Here is a 19,945-nt window from a genome sequence, read left to right on the forward strand (position 1 = left end):
GATTGGTTTGTTCACTGATATCATTACCCTCTCATTTTGGCAGAGTGTGGTACCCACCTGCTTCAAGGAAGTTTCAGTTATACCAGTGCCCAAGAAGTGATCTGTCTCAATGACTACCGTCCAGATGCACTTATATCCACTGTGATGAAGTGGTTTGAGAGGTTGATGATGAAACGTACCAGCTTCTGCCTGAGAGGCGACTTGGATCTGCTCCGATTTGCCTATGGGAGCAACAGGTCTAGAGCAGATGCCATCTCGTTGGCTCTTCACTAAAATCCTGGAACATCTGGACAGTAAAGATGCTTACAGCAGAATGCTCATCATCAACTCAGTTCAGTAATTAACACCATCATCCCTTCAAAACTAAGCAAATGAACCCTGGATTTAAATAAAAACACAAAATGCTGGCAGAACTCAGCAGGCCAGTCAGCATCTATGGGAGGAGGTAGTGACGACGTTTCGTGCCGAAACCCATGCCCCCCTGATGAAGGGTTTATTTCCAGCATCTGCAGATTCACTCTGTTTGCCTTTGAATCCTGGATTTCCTCACTTGTAGAACCCAATCATTTCAGATTGACAACAGCATCTCCTCCATGATCTCCATCTACTCACTTTACACCTATGTCTGTGTGGCTAAGCGCAGCTACAGCACCATAATAAAGTTTGCTGATGTGGGACGAATCAGAAGTGGTGATGGATCGCCATATAGGAGGAAGATTGAAAATTTGGCCGAGTGGTATCACAACAATAACATCTCACTCAATGTCAGCAAGATCAAGGAACTGATTATAGACTTAAGGAGAGAGAAACTACAGCCAGCCTCATAGGAGGATCAAGGGGTTAGGAACTTTAAATTCCTGGGCATTACTATTTCAGAGGACCTGTCCTGGGCCCAGCATATAATTACGAAGAAATCATGCCAGCACCTCTACTTCTTTCGGAGTCTGCGGAAATTCAACATGACACTATGGATGTGTAGTGGAAAGTATATTGACCGGCGGCATCACAGCCTAGTATGGAAACACTGGTGTCTTTGAATGAAAAATCCTACAAAAGGTAGTGGATTTGGCCCATTTCATCACGGAAAAAGCCCTCCCAAGCATTAAGTACATCAACATGGAATGCTGTCATAGGAAAACAGCATCCATTATCGGAGATTCCCACCACCAGGTCATGCTCTCTTCTCGTGTTACCACCTCTCAACCCTCAGGATCTTTGAATAAAAAGGGATAACTACACCCATCACTGAAATATTCCTACAGCCAATTATCTCACTTTAAGGACTCTTTATCTCATTGTTTCATGTTCTCGTTATTTATATTTGCATTTGCAGAGTTTGTTGTCTTCTGCATTCTGGTTTATCTTTCATTGATCCTATTATAGTTACTATTCTATAGATTTGCTAAGTATGTCCACAAGAAAATGAATCTCACTGGTGACATCTACGTATTTCGATAATAACATTTACTTTGAACTTTGAGAGCATTCTAATGCTTGCCTCACCATCTGCTATGCAGGGCAACTACACAGGATCAGAAAAAGCTGCAGAAGGTTGTAAACTCAGCCAGCTCCATCATGGACACTGGCCTCCTCAGCAATGCCTCAGAAAGACAGCATCCATTATTAAGAACCCCTATCAACCAGGACATGCCCTCTCATTGTATATACTGTATATACATTGTAATTTATAGATTTTTATTACAATGTCCTGTTGCCACAACAAATTTCACTACATATGCTAGTGATATTAAACCTGATTCTCAATCCCTATCCTTCCCTTTGTTTCATTTTCTTGTGGGCATTTGCAATAAATGCAAAGAAAAGCCATGGAATCAATGAAAATCCACTCATGACAGACGGACAAACAACCAACGTGCAGAAGACAATAAATTGTGCAAATACAAAAGAAGAGAAATGGATAAGCAATAAATATCGAGAACATGAATTGTACATGAATTCTTAAAAGTGAATCCATACAGTACTGTGCAAAAGTCTTAGACACACACACACACACACACACACACACACACACACACACATACATATATATATATAGAGAGAGAGAGCGAGAGAGAGAGAGAGCTAGGATGCTGAAGAGTTTTGCACATTACTGTAGCAATTTTATGTATTACACTGTACTGCTGCCACAAATTTTTTTTCAAAAATCACGACATGTTGTTAAAATGTATGTTCTCCCCAAATTTTTATACTTATTTCAATCTATCCCAATTTTTATTCCTAAATCTTTTTTTGATTCCTTAGACTCTATTATTTTGTCATATCTGTGGAAGAATAAGTGCTCTAGAATTAATAAAATCCATCTCCAAAAATCTAAAAAAGAGGGTGGCATGGCTTTACCTAACTTTCGTTTATATTATTGGGCAGCCAATATATGTTGTGCTACCTTCTGGTCTTTCTTCCATGGCCAACCCAAGTGCCCTAATTGGGTGGCAATGGAGTTGAGCTCCACTAAAGAATTATCTATCTCTGCACTTCTTGGCTCTGCACTCATTAGCAGTCTGTCCAGATTAATAGCTAATCCTCTTGTTAGACACACTTTGCGTATATGGGCTCAGTTTAGGAAATGCTATGGTTTCCATGGTTTTTCCGTTTCCAGCCCTGTCGTACATATTCACCTTTTTTTACTTACCACGTATGATTCAGCATTCCAGGTTTGGTATAGGAAGGGCATTAGACATTTTGAAGATCTTTTCATTGATAATCGCTTCGCTTCTTTTCAACAGCTCTCTGCTAAGTTCAATCTGCCCAATGCTCATTTTTTTTTTAGATATCTCCAAATTAGACACTTTATTGCTCCTTTAATTCCTAACTTTCCCGAAATGCCTGCGAAAAATGCTATGGACTTATTTCTTTCCATTAATCCACCAGGTAAAGTTTTAATATCAATTATTCAAGATAAATTAGCAGCCTTACAACGGGCCCCTGTGGATAAAATTAAAATGGCATGGGAGCATGATTTAAATACCTCCTTATCTGATGAGACTTGGGACTCGATTCTCAAATCGGTTAATTCAACCTCTCTTTGTGCTCGCCATTGCCTTTTACAGTTTAAGATTGTTCATAGAGCCCATATGTCTAAATCTAAACTATCTCGATTCTACCCTGACATTAGTCCGCTCTGTGATAAATGCAAGAGGGGCGAGGCCTCTCTCATTCATATGTACTGGTTCTGTCCTAGCTTGGAGAAATTTTGGAAAGATGTCTTCACTACGTTATCGTATATTCTGAATCAGCACCTAGAACCAAACCTCTTAATTGCTTTGTTCGGTTTTTAGGGCGAGACAGATTTACTTCTGAGTCCGACCAAATGCCGAATATTATCCTTTGCCTCTCTCCTGGCTAGACGCTTGATCCTCCCTAGATGGAGAGATGGCGCCCCGCCCACCCATGCTCAATGGCTTAACGACATTATGGCCTGCTTGGACCTCGAAAAAATTCATTATTCAGTTCTTAATTCGGACCTAAAGTTCCATAAGGTCTGGGGACCTTTTATCGAGTACTTTCATAACCTTCCTCTTGACTAGGGTTTTTTTTTCTTTTCGGTCCCTTGCTTTCAGCTCCCTTTTTTTTTCTGGTAGTAGGCATTACTATCCTCTGTTGCTGAGTGTATTCACAGTCTGGGAGTATGATTGTCCTGATTTATATTCTCTATATTGTGTTGTGGTTGGTCTGGAGTTTTTTTTTGTGTTGTGGGGCTTGGGGTGGATACTAAGTTTACTTGTCTTCAATTTAGGTGCTTTTTTAAAAAAAATTCTCTTTCTTTGTATCATATTGTCATTGTATGCTTAATTTTGCACTGTATTAATGTTCCTCATTGTGATTTGGGGTTTTTTAATCTGTAAAATGTATAAAAAAAACTAATTAAAAAAAAATCACGACATGTAGGTGATAATAAACTTGATTCTGATATGGGTCTCCATTGTGGACTGAGAGTGGAAAGGGGGCAGGGAGCATGGTTGGGAAAAGGGGAAGGTGTGAGAAACACCAGAGAATCAAATGGCCTTGCCTGGTGTCTCAAGACTGGGTGTGTCTGTACCCATGCCACCCCCCCCCCCATCCCAGCACTTCTTCTCTGCCACCGATCCCACATCCCACAGTACTCCATACTTGCGGTTCCCAACGTCCTTTGCTCCTGCCAGATTTACAAGCTCGCTCTCAGCTCCATGTTGACAAATACAGTTTTGTGCAAAAGTCTTAAGCACCCTAGCACATGTGCACTCTCTCTCTCTCTCTATCTCTCTCTATATATAGGACATTTGCACAGTACTGTAGGTTGTAGAATGAGTTTAGTGCTGAGGGAGTCAAGTTATTTCCCCCCCCCCCCCCGGTTCAAATGCCTGAGGGGTAAAAACTGTTCCTGAACCTGGTGGTGTGGGACTTGAGGCTCTTGTACCTCCTTCCTGATGACAGCAGGGAGAAGAGAGCATGGTCTGGATGGTAGGAGGCTGTCCTATATTAAGAGTTAATGGCTTTGGGGGTGTGTTCTAGAACAGAGAGACAGGCTGGTGAAGAAGGCATGCGGCACACTTGCCTTTGTTCATCAGGGCACTGAGTACAAGAGTTGGGATGTTATGTTACAACTGCATAAGACATTATTGAGGCAACACTTGTGTGGAGTTCTGGTAGCCCTGCTATAGGAAGTATGTGGAGGCTTTGGAGATGGTGCAAATGAGGTTCATCAGGATGTTGCCTGGATTGAGCAATAACTCACTGAGGAGATGTTGACAAATTTGGACCATTTTCTGATGGAATTGTGGCCAAGTTTGCAAATGATACCAAGCTAGGTGGAAGAAAAGGTAGGGTCATAGAGGCAGGGAGGTTGCAAAAAAGGTTTGGACAGTTTGGGAAACTGGTCAAAGAAGTGGCAAATGCAATACATCATAAGAAGAATAAAGTTTGAGACTACTTTCTAAAGGGGAAGAGAATTCAGAAATTGAGTTGCAGATGGACTTGGGAGTTACAGTTCTGAATTCCTTTATAGTTATCTTGCGGGCTAAGGAAGGCAAGTATAATGTTAGATTCATTTCAAAAGGACTAGAATATAAAAGGAAGGATATATTGCCAAGATCTTATAGGGAATTAGTCAGATCACATTTGGAATATTGTGAACAATTTTGGGCCCAATATGTGTGCTGGGCCTGGAGTGAGTCCAGAAGAGGTTCACAAGAATGATCCTAGAAATGAAATTAGTAATGTATGGGAAGAATTTGATGCCTCTGGACCTGTACTGCATGGAGTTTAGAAAGATGTGCAGGAATATCATTGAAATCTATTCAATATTGAAAGGTCTGAAAAGAGTGAATGTGTAGATATTTCCGTCATTTAGAGATTCTGGGATTTGAGGGCACAGCTTCAGGATATAAAGGGATGTTCCTTTAACACTGAAATAAGGAAGAATTTCTTCAGCCAGAGGCTATTGAATCAATGGGATTTATTGCCACAGCAGTCTGTAGAGGGCAAATCATTGGGTGCACTTACAGCAGAGATTGATAGGTTCTTGATTGGTAAGGGGGTTAAGGATTAGGCCATAGTCAGCATGGTTTCCTCAAGGGAAAATCTTGCCTGACAATTCTGTTGGAATTCTTTGAAGAAATAACAGGCAGGATAGACAATTAGTTGATATTGTGTACTTGGATTTTCAGAAGCCACATATGAGGCTACTTAACAAGCTACAAGCACATGGTATTACAGGAAAAATTCTAGAATGGATAAAGTAGTGGCTGATTGGCAGGAGGCAAAGAGTGGGAATAAAAGGAGCCTTCTCTGGTTGGCTGCTGGTGATAAATAGTGTTCCACAGAGGTCTGTGCAGACCAGTTCTTTTTACGTCATATATAAATAATTTGGATGATGGAATTGATGGCTTTGTTGCAAAATTTGAAGATGATATTAAGATAGGTGGAGTGGCAGGTAGTTTTGAGGAAGTAGGCTACAGAAGGATTTGGACCTATTAGGAGAATGGGCAAAGAAATAGCAGATGGAATACAGTGTTGGGAAGTGTATGGTCATGCACTTTGGTAGAAGAAATTAAAGGGTTGGCTATTTTGTAAATGAAGAGAAAATACAAAGAACTTAGTCACAAAAGGGACGGGAGTCCTTGTGCAGGATTCCCTAAGGGTTAATTTGTAGGTTGAGTCTGTGGTGAGGATTGCAAATGCAGTGTTAGCATTCATTTCAAGAAGACTAGAATATGAAAGCAATGATGTAATGTTGAGACTTCATAAAGCACTGGTGGGGCCTCACTTGGAGTATTGTGAGCAGTTTGGGCCCCTTACTGCACATTGTTCAAAGGAGGTTAACAAAAATGATTATGGGATTGAATCCCTTGTCATATGAAGAGCATTTGATAGCACTGGGCTATCAAATTCAGAAGAATGCTGGGTGATCTCATTGAAACTTATCAAATGGTGAAACACCTTGCTAGAGTGGACATGGAGAGGATGTTTCCTATGGAGGGGGAGTATAAGACCAGAGGATGCAGCCTCAGAATAGAGGGACATACTTTTAGATTAAAGATGAGGAAGAATTTCTTTAGCAGAGAGTGGTATATCTGTGGAATTTTTTGCCACAGGTAGCTGTGGAGGCCAAGTCTCTATGTATATTTAAGGCATTCTTGTTTGGTCAGGGCATGAAGGGATATGGGGAGAAGGCAGGAGACTGGGGCTGAGAGGAAAATTGGATTAGCCCTGATGAAATGGCAAAGCAGACTTGATTGGCTAAATAGCCTAATTCTGCTCCTATATCGTACGGTCTTATTACAGGGAGAAGATGGGAGAATGGGGTTTTTAAAAAACTGAACCATGATTGAATGGCAGAGCAAATCTTATGGTTGAATGGAGTAATTCTGTTCCTGTGTCTTATAGTATTAGGATTTAAGAGGATTGATGGCCTGGTCATTTATAAAATAGAAAGAGAAAATGAGTTACTGAAAGTTGTAGAATTCAGTATCATGTTCAATGTGCCATTTTATAAAATTGTACCATAATTTCCATAAGACATAGGAGCAGAGTTAGGAAACTCAGCTCCGCCATTCCATCATGGCTGATTTATTATCCCTCTCAACCCATTGTCCTGTCTTCTCCCTTTAACCTTTGGCACCCTGGCTAACCAAGAACCTATTAAACTCCATTTTAAATATACTCAATGACTTGGCCTCCACAGCCTTGCAGGTTAAGGAAGGCAAATGCAATATTAGATTCACTCAAGAAGACAAGAATATAAAAGCAAGGATGTACTGCTGAGGCCTTACAGGGCAGTTGTCTGTGCAACAGTTTCTCTGTGGCAGTTCCAAGATTTACCATCCTCTAGCTAAAGAAGTTCCTTCTCATTTCTGTTCTAAATGGATGCTCCTCTATTCTGAGGTTGCGCCTTCTGGTCCTAGACTCAGTGACTATAGAAAACATCTTCTCCACATCTCATTTCCCATGGGCTGGCATTGACTCCCTTAGTGCATAGGCTTAGAATGGGCTGAATTTGTTGGTGTGTCCTGGGAGGGGTATGTCTATAAATTACATGTAGCATTTAGGAGAATGTATTTTCAGGTTGTAATGTTCTTGCTGACTTGTTTGTTTGAAGCTCCAGACGCTCCATACACACACTGGAAACAGACAGTATTTTACTTAGAAGACTACTTGACAGTGAAACTGGGAGAAGAGATTTGTGGCACTATCACAATGAATCCCAATGCTAAAAACAACGTAAGTCAAACCTAACTGCCGATTTGTTATGAACTGTTATCCCATTCAATATAGTTCCTACTCTGGGGCAGATTCTGGCTTCTGAGTTAGAAAACGTATGCCTTCAAGCTTTACTGCAGGGATCTGAGCTCCAAATATAGGCTGGCAGCCCAGAACACACAAAAGACTTCCAGTCCTGGTGAAGGGTCTCAGCCTGAAATATTGAATTCATTTCCATTGATGTGGCCTGACCTGCTAAGTTTCTCCACCATTTTGTGTGTATTGCTCTGGATTTCCAACATTTGCAAAACATCATACATTTAGAGACTTTGTCACTTCAGACCGTGGTCTTTTGATTGAAATAGCCAGTCTGTTGCAGCTGTATAAGGATTTGATTTGGCCCCATTTTGAGTATTGTGTGTAACTCTGGTCACCACATTACAAGAAAGATGTGGAGTCTTTGTTGAGGATGCAGATGCAGTTCACCGGATGCTGTTCAGATTGAATAATATTAGTGCTAAGGAAAGGTTGGCCAAATTTGGATTGTATTCTCTGGAGACTGAGCAGTGATCAAATGGAAACATGTAAAGTTATGAGAAGCATCTTTTTCCCAGAGTGGAGTGCATTTAATGGCAATGTGTGAGGCAAGTATTTATACCCAGCAACTGGTAGTTGTGTGAAACACACTGCCAGGAAGGCATATATGATAGCAATGTTAGAGACATTTAGACAGACAAGGCTGTGGCTAAGAAGAATATGGCACCCATGACTAAGAGCTCTCACCATCTGGGACATACTCTATTCTCATTACTATCATTGGGGAAGAGGTACAGGATTCTGCAGACCCACATGCAAACATTTAGAAGCAGTTTTTTCTCCTCTGCCTTCAGATTTCTGAATGTATCGTGAATCCATGATCATCTCTCATTATTCCTCTTTTTGCACCATTTATTCTGTATAGTGTTTTACATTATTGCACTGTACTGCTGCCACAGACTATCACATTTCATGTAATTTAAGTCTGTAATAATAAAGATGATTCTGATTCAAGTCTTCATCAGAGCTCAAGCAATCTCTTCCCTCCTTCTGTAGCACAATCTGCTGAAGGCTACTCGTGTTTGGCTGAACCTGTGAGGTGACAGAAAAAGTGGATGTAGGGATCTGGTAGATGGCATCAATATGTATTCCCACAAGATCTTTGAAAGCCAAGAAAACTTTATAAGACTCCAGTGAAGGGGCCAGTCAGGTGGGACTTGTGAATCATTATTGTAGGGAACAGGGTTCATTGAGAGCCACCCCCCCATCCACTCTCGCTGGAGTTTAGAAACATAGAAACATACAAAACCTACAGCACAATACATGCGCTTCGGCCTACAAAGCTGTGCCGAACATGTCCTTACCTTTGAACTACCTAGGCATACCCAGAGCCCTCTATTTTTCTAAGCTTCACATATCCATCAAGGAGTCTCTTAAAAGACCCTATCATTTCCACCTCCACCACTGCCGCTGGCAGCCCATTCCACGCACTCACCAGTCTCTTCATAAAAAACTTACCCTTGACATCTCCTCTGTAGCTATTTCCACAACCTTAAAACTGTGCCCTCATGAGCTAGCCATTTCAGCCCTCGGAAAAAGCCTCTGACTATCCACACGATCAATGCCTCTCTTTATCTTGTACACCTCTATTAGGTTACCTCTAATCCTCTGTTGCTCCAAGGATAAAAGGCTGAGTTCACTCAACCATTTCTCATAATGCATGCTCCCCAAACCAGGCAACATCCTTGTAAATCTCACCTGCACCCTTTCTATGGTTTCCATGTCCTTCCTGTAGTGAGGTTAACAGAATTGAGCACAGTACTCTTAAGAAGGGTCTGACCAGGGTCCTATATAGCTGCAACGTTACCTCTCAGTTCTTAAACTCAATCCCACAACTGATGAAGGCCAATGCACCGTATGCCTTCTTAACCACAGAGGCAACCTGTGTAGCAGCTTTGAGTGTCCTATGGACTCAGACCCCAAGATCCCTCTGATCCTCCACACTGCCAAGAGTCCTGCCATTAATGCTATATTCTGCCATCATATTTGACCTACCAAAGTGAACTACCTCACACTTATCTGGGTTGAACGCCATCTGCCACTTTTCAGCCCAATTTTGCATCCTATCAATGTCCCGCTGTAACCTCTGACAGCCCTCCACACTATCCACAACACCCCCAACCTTTGTGTCATCAGCAAATTTAGTAACCCATCCCTCCACTTCCTTATCCAGGTCATTTATAAAAATCACAGAGTAAGGGTCCCAGAACAGATCACTGAGGCACACCACTGGTCACCGGCCTCCATGCAAAATATGACTGGTCTACAACCACTCTTTGCCTTCTGTGGGCAAGCCAGTTCTGGATTCACAAAGCAATGTCCCCTTAGATCCCATGCCTTCTTACTTTCTCAATAAGCCTTGCATGAAGTACCTTGTCAAATGCCTGGCTAAAATCCATATACACATCTACTGCTCTACCTTCATCAATGTGTTTAGTCACATCCTCAAAAAATTCAGTCAATTAGGCTCATAAGGCACAACCTGCCTTTGACAAAGCCATTCCTAATCATATTATGCTTCTCCAAATGATCATAAATCTGCCTCTCAGGATCTTCTCCATCAACTTACCAACCACTGAAGTAAGACTCACTGATCTATAATTTCCTTAAGACCATAAGACAAAGGAGCAGAAGTCGGCCCACTGAGTCTGCTCTGCCATTTCATCATGAGCTGATCCAATCTCTCCTTTAGTCCCATTCCCTCACCTTCTCACCATAACCTTTGATGCCCTGACTACTCAGATACCTATCAATCTCTGCCTTGAATACACCCAATGACCTGGCCTCCACTGCTGACCATGGCAACAAATTTCATAGATTCACCATCCTCTGGTTAAAATTTTTTTTTGCATCTCTGTTCTGAATGGGCGCCCTGCAATCCTCAAGTCATGTCCTCTCATACTAGACTCCACCACCATGGGAAACAACTTTGTCACATCCACTCTGTCCATGCCTTTCAACATTCGATATGTTTCTATGAGGTCCCCCCCTCATTCCTCTAAACTCCAAAGAGTACAGTCCAAGAGCAGTCAAACGTTCCTCATATGTTAATCCTCTCATTCAGGAATCATTCTAGTGAATCTTCTCTGAATTTCCTGGGCTATCCATACTCTCTTTCTTGAATAAAGGAACAACATCTGCAACCTTCTAATCCTTCGGAACCTCTCCCGTCCTCATTGATGATGCAGAGATCATCGCCAGAAGCTCTGTAATCTCCTCCCTTGCTTCTCACAGTAGCCCGAGGTACATCCCATCTGGTCCTGGTGACTTACCCAACTTGATGCTTTCCAAAAGCTCCAGCACATCCTCTTCCTTAATATCTACATGTTCTATCTACAGTCTGATGCAAGTAATCCCTACAATTGCCAAGATCCTTTTCCGTAGTGAATACTGAAGCAAAGTATTAATTAAGTACCTCTGCTATTTCCTCCGGTTCCATACACACTTTTCCACTGTCACACTTGAATGGTCCTATTCTCTCACATCTTCTCCACTTGCTCTTTAGGTACTTGTAGAATGTCTTGGGGTTTTCCTTAAACCTGTTTGCCAAGGCCTTCTCATAACCCTTTCTGGCTCTCCTAAATTCATTCTTACGCTCCTTCCTGCTAGCCTTATAATCTTCTAGATCTAAATCATTACCTAGCTTTTTGAACATTTTGTAAGGGGCTTTTTTCCTCTTGACTAGATTTACAACAGCCTTTGTAAACCATGGGTTCCTGTACCCTACCATCCTTTTCCTGTCTCATTGTAACTACGGAGAACCCCAAACAAATATCCCCTGAACATTTGCCACATTTCTTCCATACGTTTCCCTGAGAACATCTGTTTACAATTTATGCTTCCAAGTTCCTGCCTGATAGCCTCATATTTCCCCTTACTCTAATTAAATATTTCCCTAACTTGTCTGTTCCTATTCCTCTCCAATATTATGGTAAAGGAGATAGAATTGTGATCACTATCTCCAAAATGTTCTCCCACTGAGAGACCTAACACCTGACCAGGTTCATTTCCCAATACCAGATCAAGTACCACCTCTCCTCTTGTAGGCTAATCTACATATTGTGTCAAGAAACCTTCCTGAACACACCTCACGAAGTCTAGGGAGATGCCAATCAATATTTGGGAAATTAAAATCTCACACCACAACAATCCTGTTATTACTACAGGGTTATTTGCAGAATCTGTCTCCCTATCTGCTCCTCGATGTCCCTGTTACTACTGGGTGGTCTATATTTAAAAAAAGCTCCCAGTGGAGTTATTGACCCCTTCCTACACCCACAGAGACTCCGAAGACAACCCCTCCATGATTTCCTCCTTTTCTGCAGCCGTGGCACAATCTCTGATCAACAGTACCACGCCCCCACCTCTTTTGCCTCCCTTTCTGTCCTTTCTGAAACATCTAAAGCCTGGCACTTGAAGTAGCCATTCCTGCCCATGCACCATCCAAGTCTCTGTAATGGCCACAACATCATAGCTCCAAGTGCTGATCCACGTTCCAAGCTCATCTGCTTTATTCATAATACTCCTCGCATTAAAATAGAAACATCCCAAACTATCGGTCTGAGTGCTCTATCAGCTGCCTATCCTTCCTTTCGCACTGTCTCCAAGCTTACTCTGTTTGTGAGCCAACCTCCTTTTCCTCCATCACTTCAGTTCAGTTCCCACACTCCAACAATTCTAGTTTAAACTCCCCCCAATAGTCTTTGCAAACCTCCCCATCAGGATATTGATCCCCCTCAGATTCAAATGCAACCCATCCTTTTTGTACAGGTCACACCTGCCCCAGAAGAGGTCCCAATGATCCAGAGATCTGAATCCCTGCCCCCTGCTTCAATCCCTCAGCCATGCATTTATCCTCCACCTTATTCTATTCCTATACTCACTATAGAAGAACAGGGGTAGGGATTCATTGAAACCTATTGAATACTGCAAGGCCTAGATAAAATGAATGTGGAGAGAATGTTTCTGATAGTAGGGGATACTAGAACCAGAGGGCACAGCCCCAGAATAATGTCCATTTAAAACAAAGATGAGGAGGAATTTCTTTAGCCAGAAGGTAGTGAATCTGTGGAATTCATTGCCACAGATGAATGTGGAGGTATTTGAGTCACTGAGTATATTTAAAGCTGAGGATGATAGGTTCTTGATTAGTCTGGGCATCAAAGGCTATGGGTTGAGAGGGATAGTAAATCAGCCATGATGGAATGGCCTAATTCGGCTCCGCTGTCTTATGGTCCAATGGCTTCTCTACAGCAGGAGTTAACAACCATAAAAAAGGTTGGGAATCCTTGCTCTGAAGATATAAGAGACTGCAGCTTCAGATTCCGCATCTGCAATCTGCTGATGGAACTCAGTGGGCCCAGCAGCATTTGGGTGGTAGCCTTTTTCTCCAGCTAGCAGTGTCAAATACTCAAGTTGGGGAAATTATAAAGATTTGTGAGACAATTTTTAATACCTGCCGGGGTGGTTGTGGAAACAGATATTTTAAGAGGCAATTAGATCGCTACATGAATAGACAGAGGGATTGGAGGGATATGGACTGTGTCCAGGCAAGTGGGATTAGTTTAATTTGGCATTATGGTCAGCAGATATGATGGGCCATTGGACATATTCCTCTGTTGTACGATTAGAGGTTTATTTACTGAACTTGAGGTCCAGTTTTAAAACAGCCAGCAGTTTTTAAAATGTGTTCAATGTAGAGATTCCTCCTCTGATCTGGAATTCAGGACATTGCAGTCTGTATGTTTGGGATGGGGATGAATGTGGAGGGGTGGGATGGGATGAGGAAAAGCTGAAGAAGTTTGTTTGCTAAGAAAAAGGCTTGATTTTTGAAAATCTGGTTACTTCCAGTATCTTTGAGAAATGTGGCAGTGAATAAAACAATGATATGAGCTGCAAGCAGACACACCCTGAAGGAATATTGTATAGCAGAGGGTAGGAATTTTATTTCAGATGAAAGGAATGCTCCATTAATGACCCTGTAATAATGTCACCATTTGTAAGCTGTTCATTTTCTTTCATTGCAGCGTGATCTGGATTTTACACTGGAGCTGGATTTCCGGGGCCAGTTGTGTGAAGCATCATTCTCTCATGATTACAAGATGCGTTAACTGTTTTACAATTCTTTGCATCATATCTGCTATTATTCTGATGTTAATGAATTTAGGATGTGGAGTCCAGCACCTGATAATCCCCAACACAAGTTATGTTCTGGAGACATAAATGTCCATCTTTGATCCCTCAGAGTTACCAAGGCACAAAGTGTTTCAAAGCCAGGAAATAAAACCTGCTGCATCACTTGTTTCAAGACTTCTTTTCAGAAACAGAAGTGTGCCAAGAATCAATGCATGGTCAATGATTTTGTGTTGGTAATTATTGGCTGCTACATATCTACTTGCAAGTTATATCAACATTTTTGTAAAAGGGTTCTGACAACTATAGCAATGGAAGGTATTCCAATCACAAACGAGAAAATCTGCGGGTGCTGGAAATCCAGAGTAACACACACAAAATGCTGGAGGAATTCAGCAGGCTAGGCAGCATCTATGAAAAATACAGTCAACATTTTGGGCCGAGACACTTCATCAGGACTCATGACATCAGGAGTTCTAATGAAGGGTCTCAGTCTGAAACATCGACTGTACTTTTCTTCCATAGATACTGCCTGGCCTGCTCAGTTCCTCCAGCATTTTGTGTGTTGCAATGGAAGGTGTTGGTGTCCTTCATGACAAGAAATGAAATATCATAATTTCTGAGTTTCCATATATTGCAATTGAAGGGACAAAACAGAAATAGCTGGCTGGCAGTGTCCGCTGAAGAGGAACTCCATCGGCAGGGACTAGAGCCATACGTGGACATCTTGCTCGTATTCTTTGTTGCATTCTTAGTCAGATGATTAGAATTCAAAGATTTTTAACCTTTAAAATGCAGCTTAATGTTCATTTTAAAGAATAAAATATTTGCTTTGTACATTTGCTGAAATGTTCTCCATATTGTTGTATAATTCATACAAAAATTGTAAATTATCCAGCAACTGATTAAATTCTCTTTGTACAACTTGCAATTAAACTTGCTTTTATTGATCACATTTTGTGTAATTGTATAGTGTGAAGTTCCAAGATTGCCAGATAGTAAAAATGACATAAAACTGCAGTGTATCTCACTTTGTTAAGTGGTAAATTTGAGCTCTGTGCTTTCATTTGCAATTCTACTGTTTTCCTGCAAAATATTTGACAACACTATCAAAATACTGAGGTGTCATTTTTTAAAAAACAAACTTTTAAAATCAAAGCAAATGTAATTCATTCACTCATTAAACTACAACAACTTTCACCATATTTATTTATTGACACAGGTTTGGACAAGTAACCAAATTTCACTTATTCTCACAATCAATAACCATGCACTTAACTCTGGTTTGAGTCCAGCTGGTTTACAAAAATTTTTACACCATTTATCAAAGCATAATTCTGGCAGAAAAGTGAGTAAACTCAAGACCCTTTCATGGGAACAGACGCATTGTTAAATTGTCGTACTAATAACAAAGAAGTTGCAAAACAAATGAGCTCAGATCCCAGCAGAGCAAATCAAATTCAGTTAATTTATATAATCTGGAACTAAATTTTAAAAGGAATAGCAAGTCTCAGAAGAAACACCTGGTTTAAAATTCCCTTCACGGAAGGAAGTCAGCTATTTGAATGATTATGCAAGTCCTGTCTCACAATGGTGTTTGACTCCGCATTGGCTTATAAAATAATTCCCCAATCTAGTCAGTTGTGTCAGAACCTGCTGTGCTAAAGGAGAATTAGCATAAAACTGGACTAAAGCAAAGAATCTTGAACCGTCAAGTTGAATCCAGTCAGTGAACCTTGATAAATTCACAGACACCTATGGACTTGGGGTCCTGTCTGGGAGAGCTGCACTACAAAATTGTTCAACAATAACTTGAATATTTGTACAGAATCAAAGACCATTTACACTCCTGATAGAGACCATTACTGTTAATAGGAGAGCTCACATCTAATCCCACCTTCCAAAAGAGGGTCTCAAAGTCACTTTCCCATCACCCAGCCAAGTGCTTTTTAAATGAGACATGGTCTTATGCCTCGCTGAAGCTCTGTTTGTGCATTCCAGAGACTTTACACATTCTGGATGAAAAGTACTTTGCCTTTCTTCCCTCTAATCATGACCAATGCTCTGGACAACAGGTGTATTGTTCTTAGTCTATCCAGGACCCTTTTGTTTAGAGATACAGCACAGAATAAGCCCTCCGGACTCTTCAAGCCACACTGCCTAGCAATCTCCCACTTTAATCCTATCTAATCACAGGACAATTTACAATATCCAATTAACCTACCAACTGGTATGTCTTTGAACTGTGTGAGGAAATCAGAGCACCCAGTGGATCATACAAACTTTCTTACAAGGGTGCTGGAATGAACTCAAAGTTCTGACACTCTGAGCTGTAATAACATTGTGCTAACTGCTAATCTACCATACAACCATTACAGCACGGAAACAGGCCATCTCAGCCCTTCTAGTCTGCGCCGAACACTTACTCTCACCTAGTCCCACTGACCTGCACTCAGCCCATAACTCCCCATTCCTTTCCTGTCCATATACCTATCCAATTTTTTTTTAAATGACAAAATCGAACCTGCCTCTACCACTTCTACTGGAAGCTCGTTCCACACAGCTACCACTCTCTAAGTAAAGAAACTCCCCCTTGTGTTACCCCTAAACTTTTGCCCCCTAACTCTCAACTCATGTCCTCTTGTTTGAATCTCCCCTACTCTCAATGAAAAAAGCCTATCAACATCAACTCTATCTATCCCCCTCATAATTTTAAATGCCTCTCTCAAGATTCCCCTCAACCTTCTACGCTCCAAAGAATAAAGACCTAACTTATTCAGCCTTTCCCTGTAACTTAGGTGCTGAAACCCAGGTAACATTCTAGTAAATCTTCTCTGTACTCTCTCTATTTTGTTGATATCTTTCTTATAATTCAGTGACCAGAACTGTACACAATACTCCAAATTCGGCCTTACCAATGCCTTGTACAATTTTAACATTACATCCCAACTCCTATACTCAATGCTCTGATTTATAAAGGCCAGCATACCAAAAGCTTTCTTCACCACCCTATCCACATGAGATCCACCTTCACGGAACTATGCACTATTATTCCTAAATCACTCTGTTCTACTACATTCTCCAATGCCCTACCATTTACCATGTATGTCCTATTTTGATTAGTCCTACCAAAATGTAGCACCTCACACTTATCAGCATTAAACTCCATCTGCCATCTTTCAGCTCACTCTTCTAACTGGCCTAAATCTCTCTGCAAGCTTTGAAAACCTACTTCATTATCCACAACGCCACCTATCTTAGTATCATCTGCATACTTACTAATCCAATTTACCACCCCATCATCCAAATCATTAGTGTGTATGACAAACAACATTGGACCCAGTACAGATCCCTGAGGCACACCACTAGTCACCAGCCTCCAACATGACAAACAGTTATCCACCACTACTCTCTGGCATCTCCCATCCAGCCACTGTTGAATCCATTTTACTAATTCAATATTAACACCTAAAGATTGAACCTTTCCTAATTAACTTTCCATGTGGAACCTTGTCAAAGGCCTTACTGAAGTCCATATAGACAACATCCACTGCTTTACCCTCATCAACTTTCTGGTAACCTCTTCAAAAAATTCAACATTTGTCAAACATGACCTTCCACACACAAATCCATGTTGACTGTTCCTAACCAGACCCTGTCTATCCAGATAATTATATATACCATCACTAAGAATACTTTCCATTAATTTACCCACCACTGACATCAAACTTACAGGCCTATAATTACTAGGTTTACTCTTAGAACCCTTTTTAAACAATGGAAAACCATTGTGCCCCTAATACTATAGATAACGAAATAATATCCCTTTAGTTCCAAAGAAAAGAATCTCAACTTTTCCCATAAACACAGTTTTCTAGTCCTGGCAACATCCTGGTGAATCTCTTTTACACCCCCTGCAGTGCAGTTATATCTTTTCCACAAAGCCGTGACTAGAACTGTACATGATACTTCAGTTGTGGTCTGTCTAGTGCTGCATATAGTCCTAGTGTTACTTTCCAACTCTGAAATTGTTCCCATGGTGAGCAAAGAAAAGTATCCTGTATGTTTTAATAGTGTTTTACCTAATGCAATGTGGTAGAGCTAAACAAACCAAGACAGGTACAATCACTCTGATGGCATTGCACAATAGATCTATCAATAGCCAATGGGAAATAGAGAAACAGAGACTTGGGCAGATCATGGAAACATAACAGAGTTGTTGCAGTTTAACTTCCCCAATATTGACTGCAACTCAATGCAAGCTTAGTTGGGATAGAATTTGTAAGGTGCATCTATAAAGGTATTTTGAAACAAAACATGGATAGTCCAACTAGAGGAGGAAGCCATACTAGATCTTGTTTAGGGAAACAAGACTGTTTCAGTGGGAGAGTACTTTGGAAATAGTGATCACAATTCCTTATGTTCTGAAATAAATATGAAGAAAGAGAAGCTTGGACCTGGAATGGTAAAGTGATAAATTTGGGGAAGATAAATTACTATGTTATTAGGCAGGAGCTAAGGAGAGTAGGATGAGAGCAGCTGTTATTGGGCAAGTCCACATCTGGCATATGTGAATCATTTATAAGTTCAGCTGACCTAATTAGAGTTACAGAGCCAAGCAGCACGGAAACAGGCCCTTCGGCCCTTCTAGTCAATGCCGGCCTGTTTTGCTTTCACTGCCTATTTCCAACTACCTGCACCATAGCCTCCATACACCTCCCATCCATGTCACCATCCAAATTTCTCTTTAGTGTCTAAATCAAACCCACATCCACCACTTCCAGTGGCAGCTCATTCCACACTCCCACCAATCTCTGAGTGAAGAATTCCCTTTCAGATTCCCCTAAAATATTTCACCCTGAACTTAAGTCCAAAGTGGGGGTAAGAGGGAAGATGGGGTGGAGAGGGAAGGCAGTAAGGTGGGGGTGAGTATTCAGGACAAGTATGTTTCATGAAAGAGTAAAGAATGGCAACTGTACATGATACTTCAGGTTTAGGAACTCGTAATGATAAGAGATTATATAAATTTAGACAAAAAGAAAATTTAGTCATATGTAAGGTGTAGGAAGCTGAAATCAAACAAGTCTCATAGAAATACAAAGGAATTAGGAAACATCTCCCACTGAGAATTTAAATGATCAAAAAGTGGCCATAAAATATCCTTGATGAGTACAATTAAGGAATACACACAAAGACATTTGATGCATATATTATAAACAAGAGGGTAGCATGGGACAACTGAAGTACAAAGGGGAGAAGGGCTGCCCTTTGGTAGGAAGGAAGGGTGGCCTTGGATTGGAGTGTATTAGCTCTAAGATAGGTTGGACAGATTTGGACTGTTTTCTCTCAAATGGCACAGGCTGAAGGTCATTCTGATAGAAGTTTATAAAGTTATCAGATAGGATTGATATTTTTCTAATATTGGAAGTGCCAAATACTAGACGGCAGAAGTTTCAGGAGAGGAAGTCATGTTTAAAGGAGACATGCAAGGCAAGTCAGTTTTCCAAACAGTAGTAGCTGCCTAGAATGTACTGATATTTGATCACCTGCAGCCATAGTTTGATCACAAGGGATTTAACATGCATGGAATCCCCATATGTACCCAACGTTCAGCAACATTTCAAATAGTAACTAGAAAAACTACCAGCCAGTAAATCTACTCAGGATGGTTGTTTCTAACTCACACAACCTCTACAGCGCAAGTAGACACTTCTGAAGATACAATACCTTCCCCCAACATCTCTCATCACACGATTCACTTTCTATTATTTGGAACAGCAAGATTTCTGTTGAGGTGAGTTTATACTGAGTTCAACAAACTTTTCCTTTTTTTTATCTTCCAGCTCCTTCAAAAGTCTAACATAAAAACAAAATAACTGTTAATCACAATTATAATACAGTACACTGATAGTTTGAAAATTTTCTACAATCTCTGTACAAATGTAAAAAACTTCAATGAGCACATGGCCCCAGTGGTCAGTGAAGTACAGGTTACTGAATGAGGACTTTAGAAGAAAGTGGA

At 40.9% G+C, this 19,945-nt stretch overlaps 2 protein-coding genes across 2 annotated transcripts in view; one reads left to right on the forward strand and one right to left on the reverse strand.

The window, feature by feature from the left end:
* Window positions 1-14,169, forward strand: part of LOC132397861 (protein arginine N-methyltransferase 1-like) — a 150,821-nt gene extending 136,652 nt beyond the window's left edge. Inside the window, exons 9-10 of the mRNA XM_059976616.1 lie at window positions 7,595-7,716; window positions 13,818-14,169. Coding sequence (XP_059832599.1) covers window positions 7,595-7,716; window positions 13,818-13,901 — 206 coding nt within the window. The 3' untranslated portion in view covers window positions 13,902-14,169. The remainder of the gene's footprint in view (window positions 1-7,594; window positions 7,717-13,817) is intronic.
* Window positions 14,170-15,202: 1,033 nt separating this feature from the next.
* The window catches only part of cracr2aa (calcium release activated channel regulator 2Aa), a 124,483-nt gene continuing 119,740 nt past the window's right edge, over window positions 15,203-19,945 (reverse strand). The window contains exon 18 of the mRNA XM_059978606.1: window positions 15,203-19,779. Coding sequence (XP_059834589.1) covers window positions 19,689-19,779 — 91 coding nt within the window. The 3' untranslated portion in view covers window positions 15,203-19,688. The remainder of the gene's footprint in view (window positions 19,780-19,945) is intronic.

Source organism: Hypanus sabinus, chromosome 8 (assembly GCF_030144855.1).
Source record: "Hypanus sabinus isolate sHypSab1 chromosome 8, sHypSab1.hap1, whole genome shotgun sequence".
Lineage (NCBI taxonomy): Eukaryota > Metazoa > Chordata > Chondrichthyes > Myliobatiformes > Dasyatidae > Hypanus > Hypanus sabinus.